Raw genomic sequence first — 19,073 nt, forward strand, 5'->3', positions numbered from 1 at the left:
AGACTTGCTTTTGCGCGCGAACTCCAAGTCCGAGGGTCCCGGGGTCAGGTCTCGCGGCTGGTCGCGGTGCAGCCCCCTGGGAGAAGCGACAGCCCCAGCGGACCCGGACACCTTCATCACCCCGTCATGGAGACGTCAGCGCACAAGCAGCAGCAGCAGCCCGAGGCAGCCAAGATCAGGAACCTGCCCTGGTAGGAGGAGGCGCGGCTGCGGGGAAGGGAGTGGGCCGCCCGCGGGGGCGGGGGCCCAGGTGGACAAGTGGCCGGTCCCCAGCCCGACCTCGCCCCGCCTCTCCCGGACCTGCGGCCGGGGCGGAGCCACAGAAGTTCGCCTCGACACTCCTCAACTCCCCAGCCCCGTTCCATTCTATTTAGAGCTTTTGCCAGCTTCCCCATTCCCACTGTGCACTGTGGGATGTTTGACAACATCCCTGGTGCCGAGCCACAAGATGCCACTAGCACCCTCCACCCAGTTGTGACAATGGAAAATGTCTCCAGATAATGTCAAGAATTCCTTGGAGGACAGAATTGCCCCTGGTTGAGAACCACTGGGTAAAGGGCTTTGTATCTCTTCCTGTTTTAGTTAGGACGTGAAAGGTTTCTTTTGCACATAACAAAATATCCTTGCATTTATGTATGTTGTAATCCATGCTGAATTTTCAGGGTTGAAAAATACCGTCCACAGACACTGGATGATCTCATTTCTCATCAGGACATCTTGAGCACCAGTAAGTATCCATGTGTCAATTGCTGTTATCCTAGTTGAACAACCTGTGTTAATGTCTTAGGACTGTTGTCTCTGTTGAATAACAACTTTGAAGATAAGCTTTATGGGATGTGGCTTTAATAGTTGAGTCCTACAGCTTTTTCATTCCTGCATCTGCCTCTTGATTTGAACATAGGGTTGAAATGCCTTCAGCCCAACTCAAGGGCCCACAGTGAATGAGGTGACTTTCAGAGACTGATGGCGTCTCTCTTTTTCCCCCAACGTTCAGTTCAGAAGTTTATCAGTGAGGACCGCCTGCCACACCTGCTTCTCTATGGTCCTCCTGGGACAGGAAAGACATCCACCATCCTAGCCTGTGCTAAACAGCTGTACAAAGATAAGGAATTCGGCTCCATGGTCTTGGAGGTAAATGGGAGGGTTATTCTTACTCTCAAAGGACTCCAGTCTCCTGCTTTTAGTTCTGCTACTTTCGTTTTACTTTGCAAGTTAGCTGCCCTGCTGGTTGTTGGTGGCTGGGAAAGAAGCTGGCATAAAATATTTTAATTCACTGTTTTCTGTAATTGACATTTTGGCTTGGATTGGTGTTAGCTACAGGACTGCGGTAGGGCTAGGTTATCTTTTCTGCCATTGCCAACTTTCACCCAACACTCAGTGGTCTCTTGGTTGCTGACTCTCTCTATGGGCCCCTTTCTCCATGTTTCTCCACTCAGAAGGCTGAGCTGTTGATTACAGCCTCCTTTGCCCTCTGGCTTCTGGTTAGGTTTGGCCAGGAGGGGCCCTGGCAGGAGATGGGGAAAGGAGAATGATGCCTGCTCCTGCCCTGGGGGTCAGCACAGTCTGACAGCATCCTCACTACAGGGCGCACCACTCTCCCACCCAACCTTTAAGACTTGGGGGTGGTAATGGGCCCCAGTAGCCCCTGAGGTATTGCATAGCCCTTGTGGTTTCCCCACACCCCACCAGCACTTTTGAAAATATCTCTTCATTTAATTCTCTTCCAATTACTGCATTTGAGTGTGCCATCTGTTTACCGCTGGGACTTGACTGATGCACTTAGATTATGAAATTCTACGTATTGTCCATTGTAAGGAAAAAAATGCTTATTTTTTTGTTATAGATCTTAGAATCTTGCTGCCACCAGTATTCTTACTTCAGTGTACTAAAAACTAGGTAACTTCCGGGTTGCTCTGGGATGTGGTAGCTAAAATTAGCATCATTCTGCTCGTGCCAGAGGTACTGTTCACTGTGACCAGACCAATTAATTATTCCTCCAGAGTGTGTCCGTGATTGTCCTCAGAAAGGGGAGGAAAGACAATCATATGCCTTTCAAAATATAATGTAATGATCTAGTGAGTTGTGAGTTTTAAATATAACAGTGATCTTGTTTTTAATGATTCTCTCTTGTCTGTCCTAAGACCTAGAAACCTAGCTTGCTGAGCAGGACTGATGAAAAGATACATTAATTCATAGACAGCACACCAGCAGGTTTTCTGTTTATTCTGGCTTCTCTCTTTCACATTTAGCTGAATGCTTCAGATGACCGAGGGATAGACATCGTTCGGGGGCCAATCCTGAGCTTTGCTAGCACGAGGACAATATTTAAGTAAGAATTCTTTGCATAATTTCTCTCCCTAAAGATTCTGATCAGTGAGATGATAGAGTTTAATCTTTTAAATCTTCTCCTTTGCCAGTCTGTAAAGGTTAAAAAAAAAAAAAGACTTGGTCAAAAGCAGCCATGAAAAAGAGATAAAGTACAGGAATATTATCTAAAAAATAGATAATATTACCTAGTGAGAAATATTATCTAAATCTGTATTAGCAGGTTCTCTGGGGAAGCATTAATTTTTTTTATTGGTTAACTGAGGACTGACTGCATCCTAAGACTGGATGAACTAGTTTGAATTTAAACAAAAATGATTTGAAATCAGGATGCATTACTAGGATGAGGATGGTGGTGAAAAAAGAAAAAGAAAAAGACAGGTTTAAGTGAAGTTGGTGGGGAAAAGCAGCACTAAAATAATAGGTTGCTGTGCAGAAGAAAGATGAAGGCTCCAGAGGACACAGTGTAACAGAAATACAGAAATTAGACCTCCCTTCCCTTTAGGACATGAAGGAGTGATGAGGCATTTGCTCTGTGTGACCACAGACATCTGCTTTGGTCAGAATTCTAGAAGAAATGAACTTTATGACAAAGGGCCTGATGGCACAAATGTGAAGGTGTAGGTTTGGGCCTGGAAGTTGAAGTGAGATTGAAGAAACCTTTCAGTGGTACCATTTGTTTTCCTAGGAAAGGCTTCAAACTAGTGATCTTGGATGAAGCTGATGCCATGACTCAGGACGCCCAGAATGCCTTGCGGAGAGGTGAGGAGCGCTGCCGTGTCTGGTGTGTTCGCTGAGGAGTGTTTGGAAGGAGAATTAGGACTTTGGATGTGAGATCTGACATGGCTTGTTTTCTGTTTTCGTTCACCTTCTGGGCCCAGGGAACCTCTGTATACCTTTCACGGTGTATCCTACCTGACGATCTAGACCAAGACCTCTGTGTTGGGGGTTTCCCCTTTCAGTAGCTTAAAGACATAAGCCCTTTGGGGACTGTCAGGTATGACCAGACACTGGTGTTTCATCCTCCTTTTCCACTGGGTTCAATTTCCAGGTTGGGAATTTGTCCTGTTTGATGGGAGGATATGGGAAGTCTTTCATTCCTAAACCACTAGGTAGACCTTTCTGCTGTTGGTACCCTTCGATACAAAATAGCCAGGAAAATAATACTGGAAATTTAGTTGCACTCAGAAAGCTGACATTACTTTCCTGCTTGCCAAGTGAGTGCTTCGGCAGGGAAGGGAGCGTATCCTGTGATTTGTTGGTTTCGCGGGGCCTGTGCAGTTAGTTTTCAAGGACATTGTTTATCTCTCTCATTAAGACTGTGCTGTAAACAGCAAGGAGGGGAGAACAATCTTTAGTTCTGGGGAGGAGTGGATTGCAGCCCATGTGTAAGAGGAGGAGGACAGTTAGAGTATCTTCTGGTCCGAGAGGCTTTGGCAGCCTCTCTTCAGCCTCTTGTTCCGTAAGAGTGACTGTCAGTCTGGGCAGATCCCAGTGTGAGAACATTGGTACCTTCAGAATGAAACTGGTGTCATCAGCATCTCTAATGCTCTTGAGAATGAACACTCTGAGGATTTGAGACAAGGTCCACTGGGAAGTCTGCAAACGCCACCCCCCGCCCACTAGAAGGCGGAGCACCATCAGTGTGCCAAGTAAAACTTTATGCAAAAGGGCAGGAATACTGGGTTTCAGATCTTAATGGAATGGAATGGCAGGAGTGCCAGAATCCACGGCGAATCATGAAAAAGGAAATGTTTTATACAGTCCTGTGGAGGTGGCATGTTTGTCAGCTTTGGAAAGAGCTGTTTGCAGTCCTGACCCTCCAGGGAACACCCTCTCTTATTACAGTAGCATCCGCACTTGTTTGTATTCTTGTTTCCTGTGCCCTTCACGTGACTATGGAAAAGTTCAGGGTTTCTGGATCCTTTGAAGAATCAGAATGAATGTGAGGTGGTTTTCTTTTCCCTTGCCAGTGATTGAGAAATTCACTGAAAATACCAGATTCTGCCTCATCTGTAACTATCTGTCAAAGATCATCCCCGCCTTGCAGTCCCGGTGTACAAGGTTCCGATTCGGTCCCCTGACTCCCGAACTCATGGTTCCCCGCCTGGAACATGTCGTAGGAGAAGAAAAGTGAGTATACTGAGCAGCAGGGAAAAGGGAGGGCCTCGGGGACAGAGTGTGTAGTGTAAGGCGACTGGCTGGTTTACATCTAAAGGTGATACAACGTTTGTGAACAACTTAGGGGGAAGCCTTGCACAGGGTACGCCTCACCCTTGGTTCGCCGCCTGGGTACCTCAGACATCCTTCACGGAAGTCATTTGGTTCTTCTCCTGATTCCATCCTCCTCCCCTGGAAGCTGTCCCAATTTCCTCCTACTCTTCTTTTGTCATTGGGAACTGTGTGCTGCCAAGTCCCTTCTGCTAAGACGCCTCTAGCCTTTTTTGACTAGAAGGGAAAGTACTGAGACATCACCTTCTGTGCAATCAGGTGCCAAGCAAGTAGCCAGCCTGAGCTGCTGCTTATTTGAAAGGAGGTACTTTGCTCTTCGGCTGCAGATCTCGGCTAGTGCTCTGTCCTCTCCAGAGAACATAATTCAAAGCCAGTTGCTCAGTGTAGCAATGGTTGGTCCTAAATAAGGGTCTTTCTAGACTTTGAGTAGGCTGTGACTACTAATGTGAGGCCCACATCCCCCGCCCCCAAAAGCCAGAGTGAATTCTGGATCCTGTAGATCGGGAGAGTGTTGTTAACTCTCTCCTTCCCTTTTTTTCTCTCATTGTTTCAAAGCCTTAATCATCCCAGGCCATCTTGTTCCGCTGGTGAACGCTTGTGCTCTCAGGGGCCTCTAACCCCTTCTGCCTCTTTCCTTTCAGAGTTGATATAAGTGAAGATGGGATGAAAGCACTGGTGACTCTTTCCAGTGGAGATATGCGAAGGGCTCTGAACATTTTGCAGGTACGGGACTACCTCAAGCAAATCTTGAGTTGTTGATTCAGAACAGTTGTTCAAGAAAGACATGCAGGCAACTGCATGACCGATCTGTTAGTTCAGAAATCTAAAGCTGGTAAGACCTTGATCTCGTAAGATGTCAAAGTGTACCCCCACCTTTGTGTTTCGATTAATTGAAAGAATGATGTGTTACAAACAAGGGAAAGATAGGGACGGATTCTGCAGCAGTAACTTAGCCGACAAGCAGCAGCATCCTCTGATGAGGCCAGCTCTTACCAATGTAACAAATACCAGGTTCGACCCTCCTACACTGTTGGTAGGAATTTGGTGCTGCCGCTATGGAAAACAGTATAGAGGTTCCTTAAAAAACTAAAAACAAAGTTACCATATGATCCAGCAATCCCACTCATGGGCATATATCTGGAGAAAACTCTAATTTAAAAAGATACATGCACCCCAGTGTTCACAGCAGCACTATTGACAATAGCCAAGACATGGAAGCAACCTGCATGTCCACTGACTAGATAAAGATGTGGTATATATACACAGTGGAATACTACTCAGCCATGAAAATGAATAATGCCATTTGCAACATGATGGACCTAGAGAATACCATACTAAGTAAGTCAGACAAATATCATATGACATCACTTATATGTAGAATCTAAAGTATGATACAAAGGAACTTACTTACAAAACAGAAACAGACTCACAGACATAGAAAACAAACATGGATACCAAAGGGCGGGGGGAGGGATAAATTAGGAGTTTGGGATTAGCCAGATACACCCTACTATATATAAGATAGATGAACAAGTTCCTACAGTATAGCACAGGGAAAGATACTGCATATTCAGTATCTTGTAATAACCTATAGGAAGGGTGGAAGAATATCTGAAAAAGATCATGCATATAAATGTGAATCACTTTGCTGTATACCTGAAACTAACATAACATTGTAAATCAACTATACTTCAATAAAAGACATGTTATCCGCCCCCCAAAAAACTCAAAAACACAGACGGAGTTCAAGCCGTCCTGTTGCCCACCCGCCTTGCTGCCTCAGCAGTGTTCCCCTGACCTGCCCACTGTGCGGTGGCCGCAGCAGCCTGGTGACTACCCCCTCTGTCTGCACAGAGCACCAGCATGGCCTTTGGGAAGGTGACAGAGGAGACCGTCTACACCTGCACAGGGCACCCGCTTAAGTCGGATGTCGCCAGCATTCTGGACTGGATGTTGAATCAGGACTTCACCACGGCCTACAGGAGTATCCTTTCTCTTGTCCTGCAGATGGTTAAGTGCCTGGGGCCAAGAACGTGGCCCCTGGAGCTCAGGCTGCAGCCAGCACCTGCACCCTCCTGGCAAAAGACAACTGGCTGCACGTGACTCCTGTCAGCTTGTCGTGGGAGCAAGCTGCCTGGGTGGGGTGGGTACTTGTCTTTAATGCCTTGGAGGTCTTTCTGAAGGGCCCTGACCTGGGTATGGCTTGACACCACTTCACCCACAGATGGGAGAGAAGCAGTTAGAGCCTGGAAGGAAGGTGCAGTCATTTTTAGGCAGTCAGTGGTACTCTTGTCTCGCTATGAAATTAAGATCTAGTTATAGTGATGTAAAGCCTTTTGGGGAATTCATTTGATTCTGTTCTCTCTTGGTTCTCAGAAGGCCCTCACTGGAGATGAAAACGTGAGAAAAATAATTGGGGTCCAACACGTACAGATTCAGATTGAAAGAAACAGCTACATTGGGGTGAAAAGCCCTACTTTTTTCAAAAGGCATTCACCAGGGTTTGGATTCAAAATTCTGTGTGGTGTGTTTGTTCTGGAACTTGTTCCATTTGCCTTAACTGCTCCCCTCTAGATATTATGGAGTTGAAAACTCTGAAGGGCTTGGCATTACACGATATCCTGACAGAGATACATTTGTTTGTGCACAGAGGTAACTCACACCACTCCCTAGGTCAGAAGCTGTGCAGGAGGCAGCACGTGCTGGGGTCCAGGGTGGTCGGAGAGGGACCCTTAGGTTCACTTTGGAAGCAAAGAAATGAGAATGAAGAGGTATAAACCTGAGCCCTCATCCCTAGTTTTATTTTGCTATTTAAAACCTAGTTCCAAAAACACTTTTGCCCTGTAGAATGCTGGAAAAAAGGAATTCCTGATGGCTAACTTATTTCCTCCAGGGGTTTGTACTTTACAGCAATAAGTAGTATATTTTAATTCATATTTCTAAGAGGTTCTTTTCCCCAAAAGCAGAGCTGGAGAAGGAATATGTACCTTCACGTAAACCAGAGCAGTCTCAACTAAACCACCTTAAGTTCCACACTTGGTCGTATCTTCTGTACAGAAAATTGGTTCTCAAGCTTGGCAGCACACACGAATCACCCCAGACCAGTTCAGCTGGCCCTTTGGGGAAGAACCAGACAGGAGTTCTCCAAGTGACCTGTGGCTCAGCCTGTAGGAGCAGCTCTTCCCCCCATGACTGCCACCTGCAGACGGTCGGGCCCATGAATGTTGGTTCCGCTGCTGCCTTTACAGGCCTCTCCCTGTGGCCGGCCGGCGTGTTAAATTCTGCCCAAGAAAAGGGTTGGCTTGAGCCCAGCTCTGCACTTTGTAGACGTTGAGCATGAATTGACTTTTAAAAATCAGTTATTTGTTTTTAAAATTGGAACAAGTGACAACTTTGAAGTTACCAGAGCCGCCCAGTTACTAAAAGGGCAGTGTTGATGGCTCTGCCATCTTCCTATGGTCACTGTGGAATATGCTTGGGGGGGGGCACCCTATGAAGACACAAAATGGCGTGGGTAAAAACTGTGAAAACCCATACACTTCTCACTTCCTTAGAGGTGTGCTATCTTGAGATCAGTGAGCTCAAAAGAAGTTTTAGTATCATCTAAGTTGAAACTCATACATGTCTTCTGTGATTTTTTTTTCAGTAGTAGGTAGTTACAGACCCCACTCGCTTGCTTTTGTTTTTTCCCCAGTTGACTTTCCATCTTCAGTTCGAATACATTTATTGACCAAAATGGCAGACATTGAGTAAGTATTTATTTCCCAATTTTAATTCTTTTCCTGTGTTGTGAGTCTTTTGTTTCTACTTGCTTGCTTTCAACTGTTGTGTCCAAATCATTTATACAGTATATGTAGTACAGTCTCGTTTTTGGTGGGATTATCAGACAGTCTGGGAAGGGGTGTGAGCTGCTGATGTAGGGTTCAGATGGATCAACACGAGCACAGGGACAGCTCAGCTGCGTGTTTGAGGCGAGGGCCTCTCCTCAGGCCCCAAAGGCGTGGCGCCCCTTGGGTCTAGACATGCTCTGGTTACTTGGGAGGCCTGCTTCAGCTCAGACATCTAGGTCCTTTGGGACGACCAGCTATCCAGCTGTTATTAAGGCATTTTGGCATACAAAGCATATTGCGGGGAAAGTAAACATAAACCCAGTTTTCCACTTTGCCTGGTTCAGTAAACACAGTTATGAGCCCCCAGTGAAGCCGGCAGCTGTCATTTCAGTAGACAAAAGCGCTGGGTTCCAAACAGACGTCCACAGAAGCCAGCTCTAATCTGCCATCAGTGGCTTTCACACGTGCCAGTTAGGTCACCACTTCCCGTCACGCTGGGAGTAGCGTGGCTGTGCTTTCAGCGGCTGGACACTTAAAGGGGGCAAGGTCAGAGGTCAGACACCGCTGTCCTCTTCACTGACTAGACCACAGAACCACCCATACGCCAGCCACACTTGCAGGATTAAGAGGAAGGAAATCTTACAGTTCCTCTCAGTGCATTTTGTGGGTCAAGAAATAGTCCTTAATCACATAAATTCTGCATATCCACATAGAGCTCAAACAAAGGTAAGTTCCGAACACTACTACTGGTAGCAATTTTTTTTTAATTTAATTTTTCCTCCCGAACTGGAATCAAATTTATAAATGAATCTTTGAGGCAGTGAAGAAAATGTTAGGGGAAACACACAAGACTGCTGTTTGGGATAAATTTTTATTACCTCCTTCCTGTCCTCCTGCAGCCGAATTGCAGTTTGCTATTGTTCTCTTGTCAAAATGCAGCTGTGGTGGTATTTTCTCTTACCTTTCGTTTGATTTCTTTCAGGTACAGACTTTCTGTAGGCACCAATGAGAAGATTCAGCTGAGTTCCCTCATTGCCGCTTTTCAAGTCACCAGAGACCTGATTGTCACAGAGGCCTAGGTGCTGAGGACGATTTCACTGCCAGTCCTCAGGCCCAGCAGTGACTGGAGAGCAGGGGACTCCGTTACAGATGAACTGCTGCCTGGGCTGGGGGACAAAGCACCCCCAACCCCCCACCCCCGTTGTGGAAAATTGTTCCAGGCATGGTTGGCAGACATTTAAAAAGTACCATGTTTGTGGCTGTTTGGAGCGGGATGTACAAAATAATTTTAATGTACAGCTCTTACTGCACTGCTTGTTTGTGTTTTATAAGGGGGGGGGGGGGTGGGGGGAGCAAAACCCTGTTTCAGCCTGAAGGCTTTTACCCTTGAATTGCTTGGACGATGGGAAATTGACCTGCCCCATTTGGAACATCAGGCTTTCAGATCTAATATGGTCCAGGTGTCCTCCAACTCAAGGTAAACAGAACAGCTCCAGAATTAACTTTGTGAATCTAATCTGTGGCACCGTCTCTACATAGGGGTTAATGGGTTTCTGGTCCACACTATTATACTTATAAAATGGACTCAATTTCCTTACTTTAAAAATTGGTCTTTTTATTTCTCCTTTTGAAGTAGGAGAGGTGCTAGCAAGTTCCTAACTGGTGGTGACAGTAGAGGAGACTTTCATTTTAAATGATGCTGTTGGGGTCACTGGTTGTCCAACACGGACCTGTTGCACCCAGGGCACATGAGATTAAGCCTGACTGCAAACCTGCAACTGGTGAAAGGATTAGGACTCGTGTACGACTGTAGCAGTGTATAAACCATCGAGCATCTGTGCTGCATTTGTGATAGCGTTCTTCACAGTAAAGGTAAAGCCGCTTCCCTGCTGTGTTACAAGGGACTCTCTGCTTAGTTACACAGACGATGACCTGTTTAACTTGCATTTACATGGAAAAGCCTCCTCCATCTCTGGTATCACAGAACCAACTTTCTTTGGAGGCAGTCCTTTATAAAGATACCCAGATCTTGTACTATCAAAAGGGAGAAGCTGGTTATGCCCTGCACTCACGTAGAACTCGCTGCCAAAGGACAACAGCAAAGTTTGGAGCTAATGGCCAAGGGGGGCCTCACGGCAGCTGCCCAGGGCTCCAAGGCTGTGCTGTACGTGGTAGTTCTGGCATTTCAAACAACAAATTAAAATTGGGCCCAATCCATTCCCTAGCTGTCTCGTACTCACTTGTTCTAAAAGGTGGGGTTTTTTTTTTCTTAATGGAAAAAATGAAATGACGAGCCAAAAGCTTTTAACTTTTTTTCCTTCAATGAAAGCCTCTCATCTTGAAATGTTTTTCTTCAGCAACAAAGGCAGCAGAGGAGAGACTCCCCTATTTTTTCAACATACTTTATGACGGTACACAGGCCTCCATAAAGCACCTAGCAAGAAAGCCAAAGGATGAGATAACTGCATTTCTTTTAAAATAATTTAAAATATATTAAATTTTCCAAAGGCAGGTTTTGTTTGAATGAGGTGTCTTGATTAGGTAACTATGCCACTGAGGGAGAACAGTACTTTGAAGGAGCTCGTTTTGTAGAGGGTAGAGTTGACACTGGCTGATTAGTCCAATGAGGTGAAGCAGTGAAGTCAGATCTCGTACATAAGAAAATCAGCTGAAGTGACGACACCATTCTTTTCACAAGTAAGAAGAGACATGTTCACGACTATTGGGATTTAAGTACTGTGGTTTTTAGAGACCAGCAAGAAAAACACAGTTGTACCTTAACATCTGTTGAGAAAAATACAAATAAATATGCTAACGAATGGGAAACGACTGACAACTCAGTAGCCATCTGAACGGTCATGCAGTTCAGGAATACGTCCTGTGTAATCTGACATGCCAGTCTGGCACCTCCCGCACATGCACACCATTGTTTAAAAAAAGAAAAAAGCCAATTCTAGTGTCTGTATCAGGAGCACAGCCTCTGATTCACCTGCACATCAGTGAAGCTACGTAATACCTCACACCAGACGGCTCCACGAACACCATCCTGCTGGTCAGAGGGGAGCCAGAGGAAGGAAGGTGCTTGCCAACATCAAAGCCACTCTGACCCAGCAGGAGAAAACTCTCAACAGTGCCTCCTCTGCCTCTGAAACAATGACGGACACGAGGCAGAGGCAACACCCCGTCCAGGGAGTTGGCACTTGTCCGCCACTACAGAGAGGCTCTCCGGGTCCAGGTGCTCCTATCAGCAAAACAACACGAGTAACCGCACTTGAAATCAAAACAACTAGAAAGGGTCCAGCATTGCTGTCTGTCAGCGGACTGAGGACTTAAGGTCCCCATCATCTATGACTGACTCTCACATGTCATGGAGAAGAGACTCATGGTGAGTCTGCTGGAATCTGGTTTTGCTACATTCTATTCACAATCCCAAAGCGAAATTCTATTTCAATCCAAGACCAGATGTTTGGCCCATTATTCCAGCTACTCCTTTGTCAGGAGATTTATCCTGCTACAAAGAAAAGACTACAGAGAACTGCTTACAAAGTCCTGTACGTGAGGAACTCTTTCATTTTCTTGGGGATCGGCAGTGCTAGCACTTGGTACGTTGTCAGGAAACTTCGCAGGGCTTTCCGGCATAAGTGCTTCAGTGATGAGAGGACCCTAGGAGCTGTCCAGAACTGGACGTGGCCATCCCTTGTCCTGAAATGAAACGGAAGCCAGTGTTAAGACAGACCTTGGAAACGTATGTTTTCACTGCAATAGATATTGTTTCTACTCTGACCTGCACAAGCAGGAGACTCCGGAGAGTGAAATGCAACCTGGACCTTGGAAACAGAGCAAAGGCTGTGCTGTGGAATGATGAAGGCTGCTGAGAGGATTAGGGGTGCTTTGATTTCAAAGTGCTCTCTCTGTCAGCACACCCCCTTATACATCATACTATGGGCTGAACATGACAGGGACGAGTGCCACCTACTGAACCACAGATGTTCCCTGTAAGGTAGTCTCTGCTCTAAGTGGTTTCCCGTATAAATTCTGCATCATCATAATATATGCTTCCTGGCAGACTTGGCCAATTAGGTAGCATGAAGTGTAGATCTTTAATTACATTTAGGTTAAATATTAAGAGTAAATAATAACCTGTATCAGCAGAATAGAATATTAGAGCTTTATGTAATCTCAGATTTCCTTAAAGGCTTTCTCATAGGCAAGAAAATTCTAGATGCTTTCTTTCCTTAAAAAGCTACATGGTATACTCAGCAGAAATCGCCACCCATCTGTTCAGCTCACAGATACATACCCTGTGGCAATAACTCCACCATGTGGAAAAAATGTGCAGCAAAGACCATTGGTCATAGGAGCAAACGCAATCGGAGTTTTCACTTCGAGGGCCCAGATCCTGAGGAGCCTGGAGGAGAAGGTACGAGTGCACGTTAGCAGACCTGGGGCCAGACCCCACAGGTAACCTGCAATTACAGTTGCTCTGAGGCTGCACAAAGAGGCCTCTCTTCATTACCTGTCATCCGCCACTGTGGCGAGGTACAAGCCTTCGGGAGAGAAGCACACAGATCTCAGGGAGCTAATGTGGACGTCAGTGTCATCCATGGCGGGGCTGAGCTGGGTGTGGCTGAGGAGAAAGAAACAAGACTGCAGGCAGGCCTGGAGTGAGGGCCACCCTCCACCCGCCACCTTCCTCCCTAGGCAGGAGGCCGAACTGCCACGGCCACGGTAAGGTTCCAGACACATCCTGTAGCCCACAAGTTAAACCTTGGGATTTGTAGCCTGGTAAAGAAGACTGGACAGAAGCGCATTTCATGCAGCTCCAAGTGTCTTGTGACGGGGGCTGAAGGGTTACTAACGCTCCCTGTGCTGATTTCCTTATGCAAAGTAGGTCAGCCCTCACTTTAATGCCACAGTACAAACTGAAAGTCTTTTTTAGGCTAAGATACATGATAATTATAGGACTACCTATTATTTGCTTCAGAAAACAACAGAGACAAAGGGGGAAAGGAGACCAAGTTGGTGAGAACACGAAAATTCACTTTGGAAATAACAGTTTCGATAAGAGGATCATTCTGAACTTGTTACTACAGTTATTAGTAAACGGAAAGAAAGAGTCACTGTGAGGTTTCATAACGCTGAATCCAAAGCAGTACAGACAGCCTCCCATACCAGGAGCCTTGAAGGCATTCCGTCTAATCTGAGAACTTATCTGACAACGAGACACTGCTGCACACCACTGCCTTAGAATAAACGTGAATACACCATGTCCTTTCACCCAGGTTGTCCCCTCCCACATCCTGGGCCGAGACAGGTTTCTCAGCGGTCGCCCCACCAGGAAGTCGTGAGCAGGGCAGCAGTCCTTACTAGAGTGACCTCAGCCTCTCGCCAGTGTAGGGGTCCCACATGATCACACTGGTGTCGTAAGAAGCCGTGACAAGCAAGGCCGAGTCGGGGGAGAAGTCACAAGAGACGACGCTGCTTTGGTGGCCCTCTAGCTTCCGGATTAATGTGTAGGACCGCATGCTCCATAGGAAGACCTGTGGAAAGGAACAGGTGCCTGGTCAGGGGCAGAAACAACGTGCTCGGGACGTGAACAGTGAGTGGAAGACACGCTGCGCCTCTCCAGGCCCCACGGCCGGGGGACGCCAAGTTCTCCACTCCCCTTTTCTGTGTCTTCTTCCAGAACGTATCACATAGGTTTCGGTAAGTTAACAGGTCTGGATTCTTGAGGCACCCAACTAATGGGCATGCTCAAAGTGCTGGCTTTAGGGGAGAAGAAACCAATGACCCCGGCAGGCGGCCTGCCCGCGTGTGTCAGCAGAGGCTTCGGGGCCCTCTCAGCCAGCAGGGCAATCCGTGCTGAAGACCTCAGCCAAGGGCTACCTCTGCCTTTCACTTAAGAGCCAAAAATAGGGGCCAGAAGTGAACCCCAGGGCAACCAACAAAGCCATTTTACACCCCTCTTTTGTTCACAGGAGCAGAGAAATCCGCCCCACAACTGTAGGTCTGACCCAGCTCATTACTTTACACCTTTCTGAGAATCATTAAAAGAAGGATTTTATTTTCTTTCCTTTAAGAAAACTCTTACTTTCACATAGTTGCAAACCTCAAATCAATGATTAACTACTTGGGCTGTACCAAATAGTGAACTCTTAACTTTACCAAGTCAGTCACAGCAAACAACAGCTCGACACAGATAAAAAGCTCAAACAAACTGCTCCCAATGGTAGCTGGGTTTCTAATACTTCTCTTATAATAGACAGTATTTCAGGACGAAGTTCAACAAGTAACTGTGCATTCTATAACTTGAAATGAAAATTCTAATTAGGTGGACTCAAATTAGACAGTTCAAAGGAAACCTGGATCTACATGTGGATTGCAACTTTTAAAATCTGAGACTCCAAGGGGAAAAAAATTTTAAAAGCACCACTTTCCCATTCTATGAAGGCAAACAGTTCTCCGACAATGGGAGCGATCTACTTTCAAACACCTCCTCTTATGGGGCTCATGTCAAAGTGCAAGTGAAAAGGGAGGCATGCAGTGGGGCCCGGGCCAGCAGCGGGCCTTCCGTTGGAGTGAGCTGCAGATGGGCTCTGAGGACGCTGGCTCATTTACCCTCTGACACACAAGGCCGTTTCAGACTTCCCTGTCTTGCTGAACTAAGGCAACAGGGCAAACGGCACCCCATGGTTCGGACTCACCGACTTCTCTCCAGCCGCAGAACACAGCATGCTGCAGTCTGGCGAGATGGAGCAGCAGTAAACCCACTGCAGGTGGCCCGATAACACCTGGATCTGTTTACCTGGCAGAGAAACGAAGCAAATGGTGAACCAACTCTCAAAACCACAAAGCAGGAAGACTGAAGAACTGGTGGGAGTGGCCTCCACCCACCCACTCTATCCACTGGTTCTCTATCAGCTGAGCCCAAAGGCCCACTTTTTTAATGCAGAGAAAGAAATATAACAGGATTTGTCTTTTAAACACCTGGAACCTGTTAACAGGATATTCTAATGCCCAAGGGAAATCATCACCCATAGCTTCACCAAGATCCACAAGGTCAGCAGGATAAAGGCTGTCCACAGATCAGGATTGCCAAATCCCTCCGATTGCACAGAACATTCTCTTCAGGTCCCCCAACCACCTCAATTACTCTGGAGCACCTTCCAAATTTGGGAGGGTGTTAATCTTTAATTCTCTGTCGTTTACTCTCTGTAGTGGTTTCCCGAGTCACAAGGATCCCACCCTCACCCTCCTCCCACCTCACCAGGATGTCGGGATGAGCAGTGGTGCGGAGTAATTAGGGCCACATGCTCTGGAGGCAGGCAAACTCGGGTTTGAACCCTGGATCCACTGTTCACTCTGCACATAACCCTGGGTCACTCACGTAATCTCTCCAGGTCTCCAGTTTTGGATAAAACTAAATGCCCATCACAGAGAAACAGACGACTAAAGGGTAGTAGTCCACCGTTAATTCAGATGAACCACATGGAGTACTATCTAATAAAAAAGCAATATGATTCCATTTTTCTTTAAACAATGATTCCAAAAGTCATAAATGTGAAAGTATGAGTGTCTGAATAGCATTATACACGTACAGAGAGAAATACGGAAGCCTCTTAGCACGGGCTACAAGACTGCAGGGGGATTACGGAGGAATGGAACGGAGGGGAGGATGAGAAAGTTCAGGGGGAGAAGCCGAAACAAAAGGGGGAAGAACACACACAGTCATACAGACGCATTTATGAATTTACGTGTATGTGTCGGTCTATATAAATAATATGTATTTATTTTTATATATAAAAATACATATTTTTGCCCCCCTCCCCGGGTAGTTGTAAGTGAGTAAATTAAGGCAGGGTGTGTGGGCAGGGCCTGGGACCCAAGAACATGTACTCACTTCCCTCCTCTCCTTGAAAAGCCCTAACATCGGCCAGTCCACCCTGCACAGTCCCCTTCAGCTAGTCCTCCCTTCCCAACAGCCATGCGATTTTCAAAACTTCAAGGACCTGCCTCAGGTGGTGGCAAGTGGCCTCTGGACAATCATCACAAACGGTGCTGCCTTGGAGAAGCCTTCCCAGCCAGCAGGCCTGCCTTCCACTGTGACCACAAGTTCCACGGCAATGGGCAGAAGCTACGCAGAGTTCTCTGGGGGACTAGGCGCCTTCAGAGGAGGACACCACAGGCATCTGTCTCCTTAGCTGTCTGACAAGCTATCAGGCTCATTTCTAAGAGGACACAGACAGGTCCCCTCTCACAGCTGTGAGAGCTGGAACAGTCACGGCTTGGACTCTGCATTCCCAGGGACGAGTGTGCCCGTCACGAACTGTCCACATCGCCATTTCCTCCTTCCACCTCTTCTGCACCTGCGTCCCTGCCCACCTGAGGGAGAAGTGGCCTGGTAACAAATTCCCCTTCCCTGTGTCACCTTTCCTGCTAAGGATCAACACAAGAGACATGTGGAATTCTTTATCAGGCCACTCCGGGATACAGTCCTGCTTAAAATGCATGAAAGCTGACACACCCCATCCCCCACCCCGGCCTGAGAGAATTCTTCTATACGTAGATTCTACTTTACAAAGAAACTTTATTTCTAACAGGAAGTACTCAACATAGCCGACTTATTCTAGATCAGCAGTTCTCAACCCCAGAGAGACTTTGGCCTCGATGTGGACACTGGGGGACTTCTGGAGACATCTGTCATTGTCACAACTGGAGAGGGTGCTACAGGCATCTAATGGGTAGGAGGCCAGGGATGCTGCTCAACATCCTAGAAGCACAGGATGGCACATAACAGAGCTACCCAGCCCAAAAGGTCACAGCCGAGAAAGCCTATTCTACATCAAGTATTTTCAGAAGGGCTGAAAACTGGGTCTTGATGGCCAGAAACACGTTTTATATACAAAGCATAGATATGTTATTCAGAACAGGAACAGACATACAGTATATGTTTGGTATGAAAATCTCCTGGGTGGTGAGGGGAGGGTTACTAGGAAAAAAATGTCTAAAAAGTCTCCACAGGAGGCAGTAATAGAAGAAAGGTTGAGAAACACTGTTGTACAAAAAGGACATTGATCAAGTAGAGAGAGGGGCAAATACAGTATTTTTGGAATTGCCGAGTTGTTCCATGACCTCCATACCATGTTTATTCAGGTCCCAGATGCGAAGAGTCTTATCCCGAGACGCAGAGACCAAAATCAAATTGCCACTGGGCGTGAAGCTCAGATCTCTCACGACGTCTTGGTGGCCGGAGAGGTTCAGGAGCAGGAGCCCTGGCGTGGGAGAGGAGCACACAGTCAGTGGGAGAGGTGGCACCACCAGCCAGTTACGGCCACAACCCTCGGCCAACTGGGGGCTATCAGAAGGTGCACACAAGCCCCCGGGGCCTGGTCCCAGCCAGGAATGACCTACCTGTCTGTACCTCCCAAATCTTGATCTGCCCATCATTGAGCCCTGTAGCAAGGATCAGGCAGGAGACGTCCGGCACCTGGGGATGGCGGCGCGCCCAGAGCTTCCTGCCGGGTGGAGAAGGCCACGGGCTGAAGGCCAGACCCCAGACAATCTGCCCACAATCCAGCGTCTTCTCCTTTGGGCTCCCTCGCCCCTTTGTATCATTTTTGCTGCTTCGGCTTTTGGCTTCAAATGCTTTAGGGATGCTGGGGAAAGCAGAGAGTTCTTAATGAGTTTGAAACTGCCATCAAGTCAACCAACTCTTCATTCTGGGGTATCTAAGCTTTTAAAGTCCTAGAAACAAACTGGCCTTCAGTGAATTCTAGTATGACTTTTGTTTTTATTTCTTTTCAGAATTCACATAACAGAGACTTCACTGGCCGTGGCTCATCCCACTGGTGACAGCCCTGCAGTGGGGTGACCTGCCTTGTGGGATAACTAGATCACAGATGCTCCTGAGAACCAGTCACGTCTCAGAAAGCTCTCCTGGGTTTTGCTGCATGGAAGGAAAGATGTTCCCAGGAGAAAGAAAGCATGCGGTAGGTCTGGAAGGAACTAGGACAGAGCTTAGAGCCTGAACATCCATCTGCTGCTCTCCTGCCTGATGACCCCCCCCCTTATCGCCAGCTCAGAAAGCCCCTAATGAGCAGGACAATAAACCCCTTTCCGGCCACCAGTTTGCTTGGTTCACACCGATTTCCACCTTCACTCACTTTGTTCCAATCAATGAACGAGGCTCTTTCATTTACTTCTCTGATGGTACATCCAGCCCAGGAACCAACCAGCAGAGCAGTCAAGGGGAGAACTCAGAGCTGTTCAGGGGCATGCTGACCTGAAAGATCCTGCAGCCCGACCCTTTCCTCCGACATTCTACTTACGCAGAACCACAGGCCCAGACAAGCTAAATGAGACCCAGTCCCTAAGAAACGGGGCCCTGCCCACCGCTCTGCCTCTCAGACAACCTCTCAAAGGCACGAGCAATTAAACAGCCCTGGAGTTCGGCCAGCCAACTCGAAGTTTCCTGTCTGCGTTACACTTTATCAGTGCAAGTATTTGGTCCCATTTTTCTACATGGGACTCTGACCACACTCTGGGGTTTATCAAACTGGGGGAAATGGTGATGATAAAGCTGGAATTCATTTCCATGAAAAACCCTACAGTCAATGCAGATGTAGTTGAACTTCTTTATGTATGACATTCGCTCCCGAAAGGTTGTAAGTAAATCACATTTTTGTC

At 47.0% G+C, this 19,073-nt stretch overlaps 2 protein-coding genes across 4 annotated transcripts in view; one reads left to right on the plus strand and one right to left on the minus strand.

The window, feature by feature from the left end:
* Positions 1-9,697, plus strand: RFC5 (replication factor C subunit 5). 2 transcript variants are annotated; one of them, XM_010998663.3, is made up of 11 exons: positions 1-191; positions 663-727; positions 995-1,131; positions 2,250-2,329; positions 3,014-3,087; positions 4,299-4,458; positions 5,199-5,280; positions 6,412-6,541; positions 7,132-7,209; positions 8,252-8,306; positions 9,370-9,697. In XM_010998663.3, the coding sequence occupies exons 1-11, from the start codon at positions 127-129 to the stop codon at positions 9,464-9,466; spliced, it is 1,023 nt and encodes a 340-aa protein (XP_010996965.1). In that variant the 5' UTR covers positions 1-126; the 3' UTR covers positions 9,467-9,697. The 2 variants fall into 2 exon arrangements, with proteins under 2 accessions (XP_010996965.1, XP_031298690.1); XM_031442830.2 differs by lacking the exon at positions 1-191 and adding an exon at positions 333-551.
* WSB2 (WD repeat and SOCS box containing 2) overlaps positions 2,190-19,073 on the minus strand; it is a 26,703-nt gene continuing 9,819 nt past the window's right edge. For both annotated transcript variants that reach the window (XM_064481175.1, XM_031442827.2), the window contains 8 exons: positions 17,799-18,043; positions 17,528-17,659; positions 15,092-15,192; positions 13,755-13,927; positions 12,904-13,014; positions 12,688-12,795; positions 11,931-12,089; positions 2,190-2,418 (listed from right to left, as the gene is read on the minus strand). In XM_064481175.1, coding sequence (XP_064337245.1) covers positions 2,397-2,418; positions 11,931-12,089; positions 12,688-12,795; positions 12,904-13,014; positions 13,755-13,927; positions 15,092-15,192; positions 17,528-17,659; positions 17,799-18,043 — 1,051 coding nt within the window. In that variant the 3' untranslated portion in view covers positions 2,190-2,396. The remainder of the gene's footprint in view (positions 2,419-11,930; positions 12,090-12,687; positions 12,796-12,903; positions 13,015-13,754; positions 13,928-15,091; positions 15,193-17,527; positions 17,660-17,798; positions 18,044-19,073) is intronic.

The sequence above is a fragment of the Camelus dromedarius genome, chromosome 31, assembly GCF_036321535.1.
Source record: "Camelus dromedarius isolate mCamDro1 chromosome 31, mCamDro1.pat, whole genome shotgun sequence".
Classification (NCBI taxonomy): Eukaryota; Metazoa; Chordata; class Mammalia; order Artiodactyla; family Camelidae; genus Camelus; species Camelus dromedarius.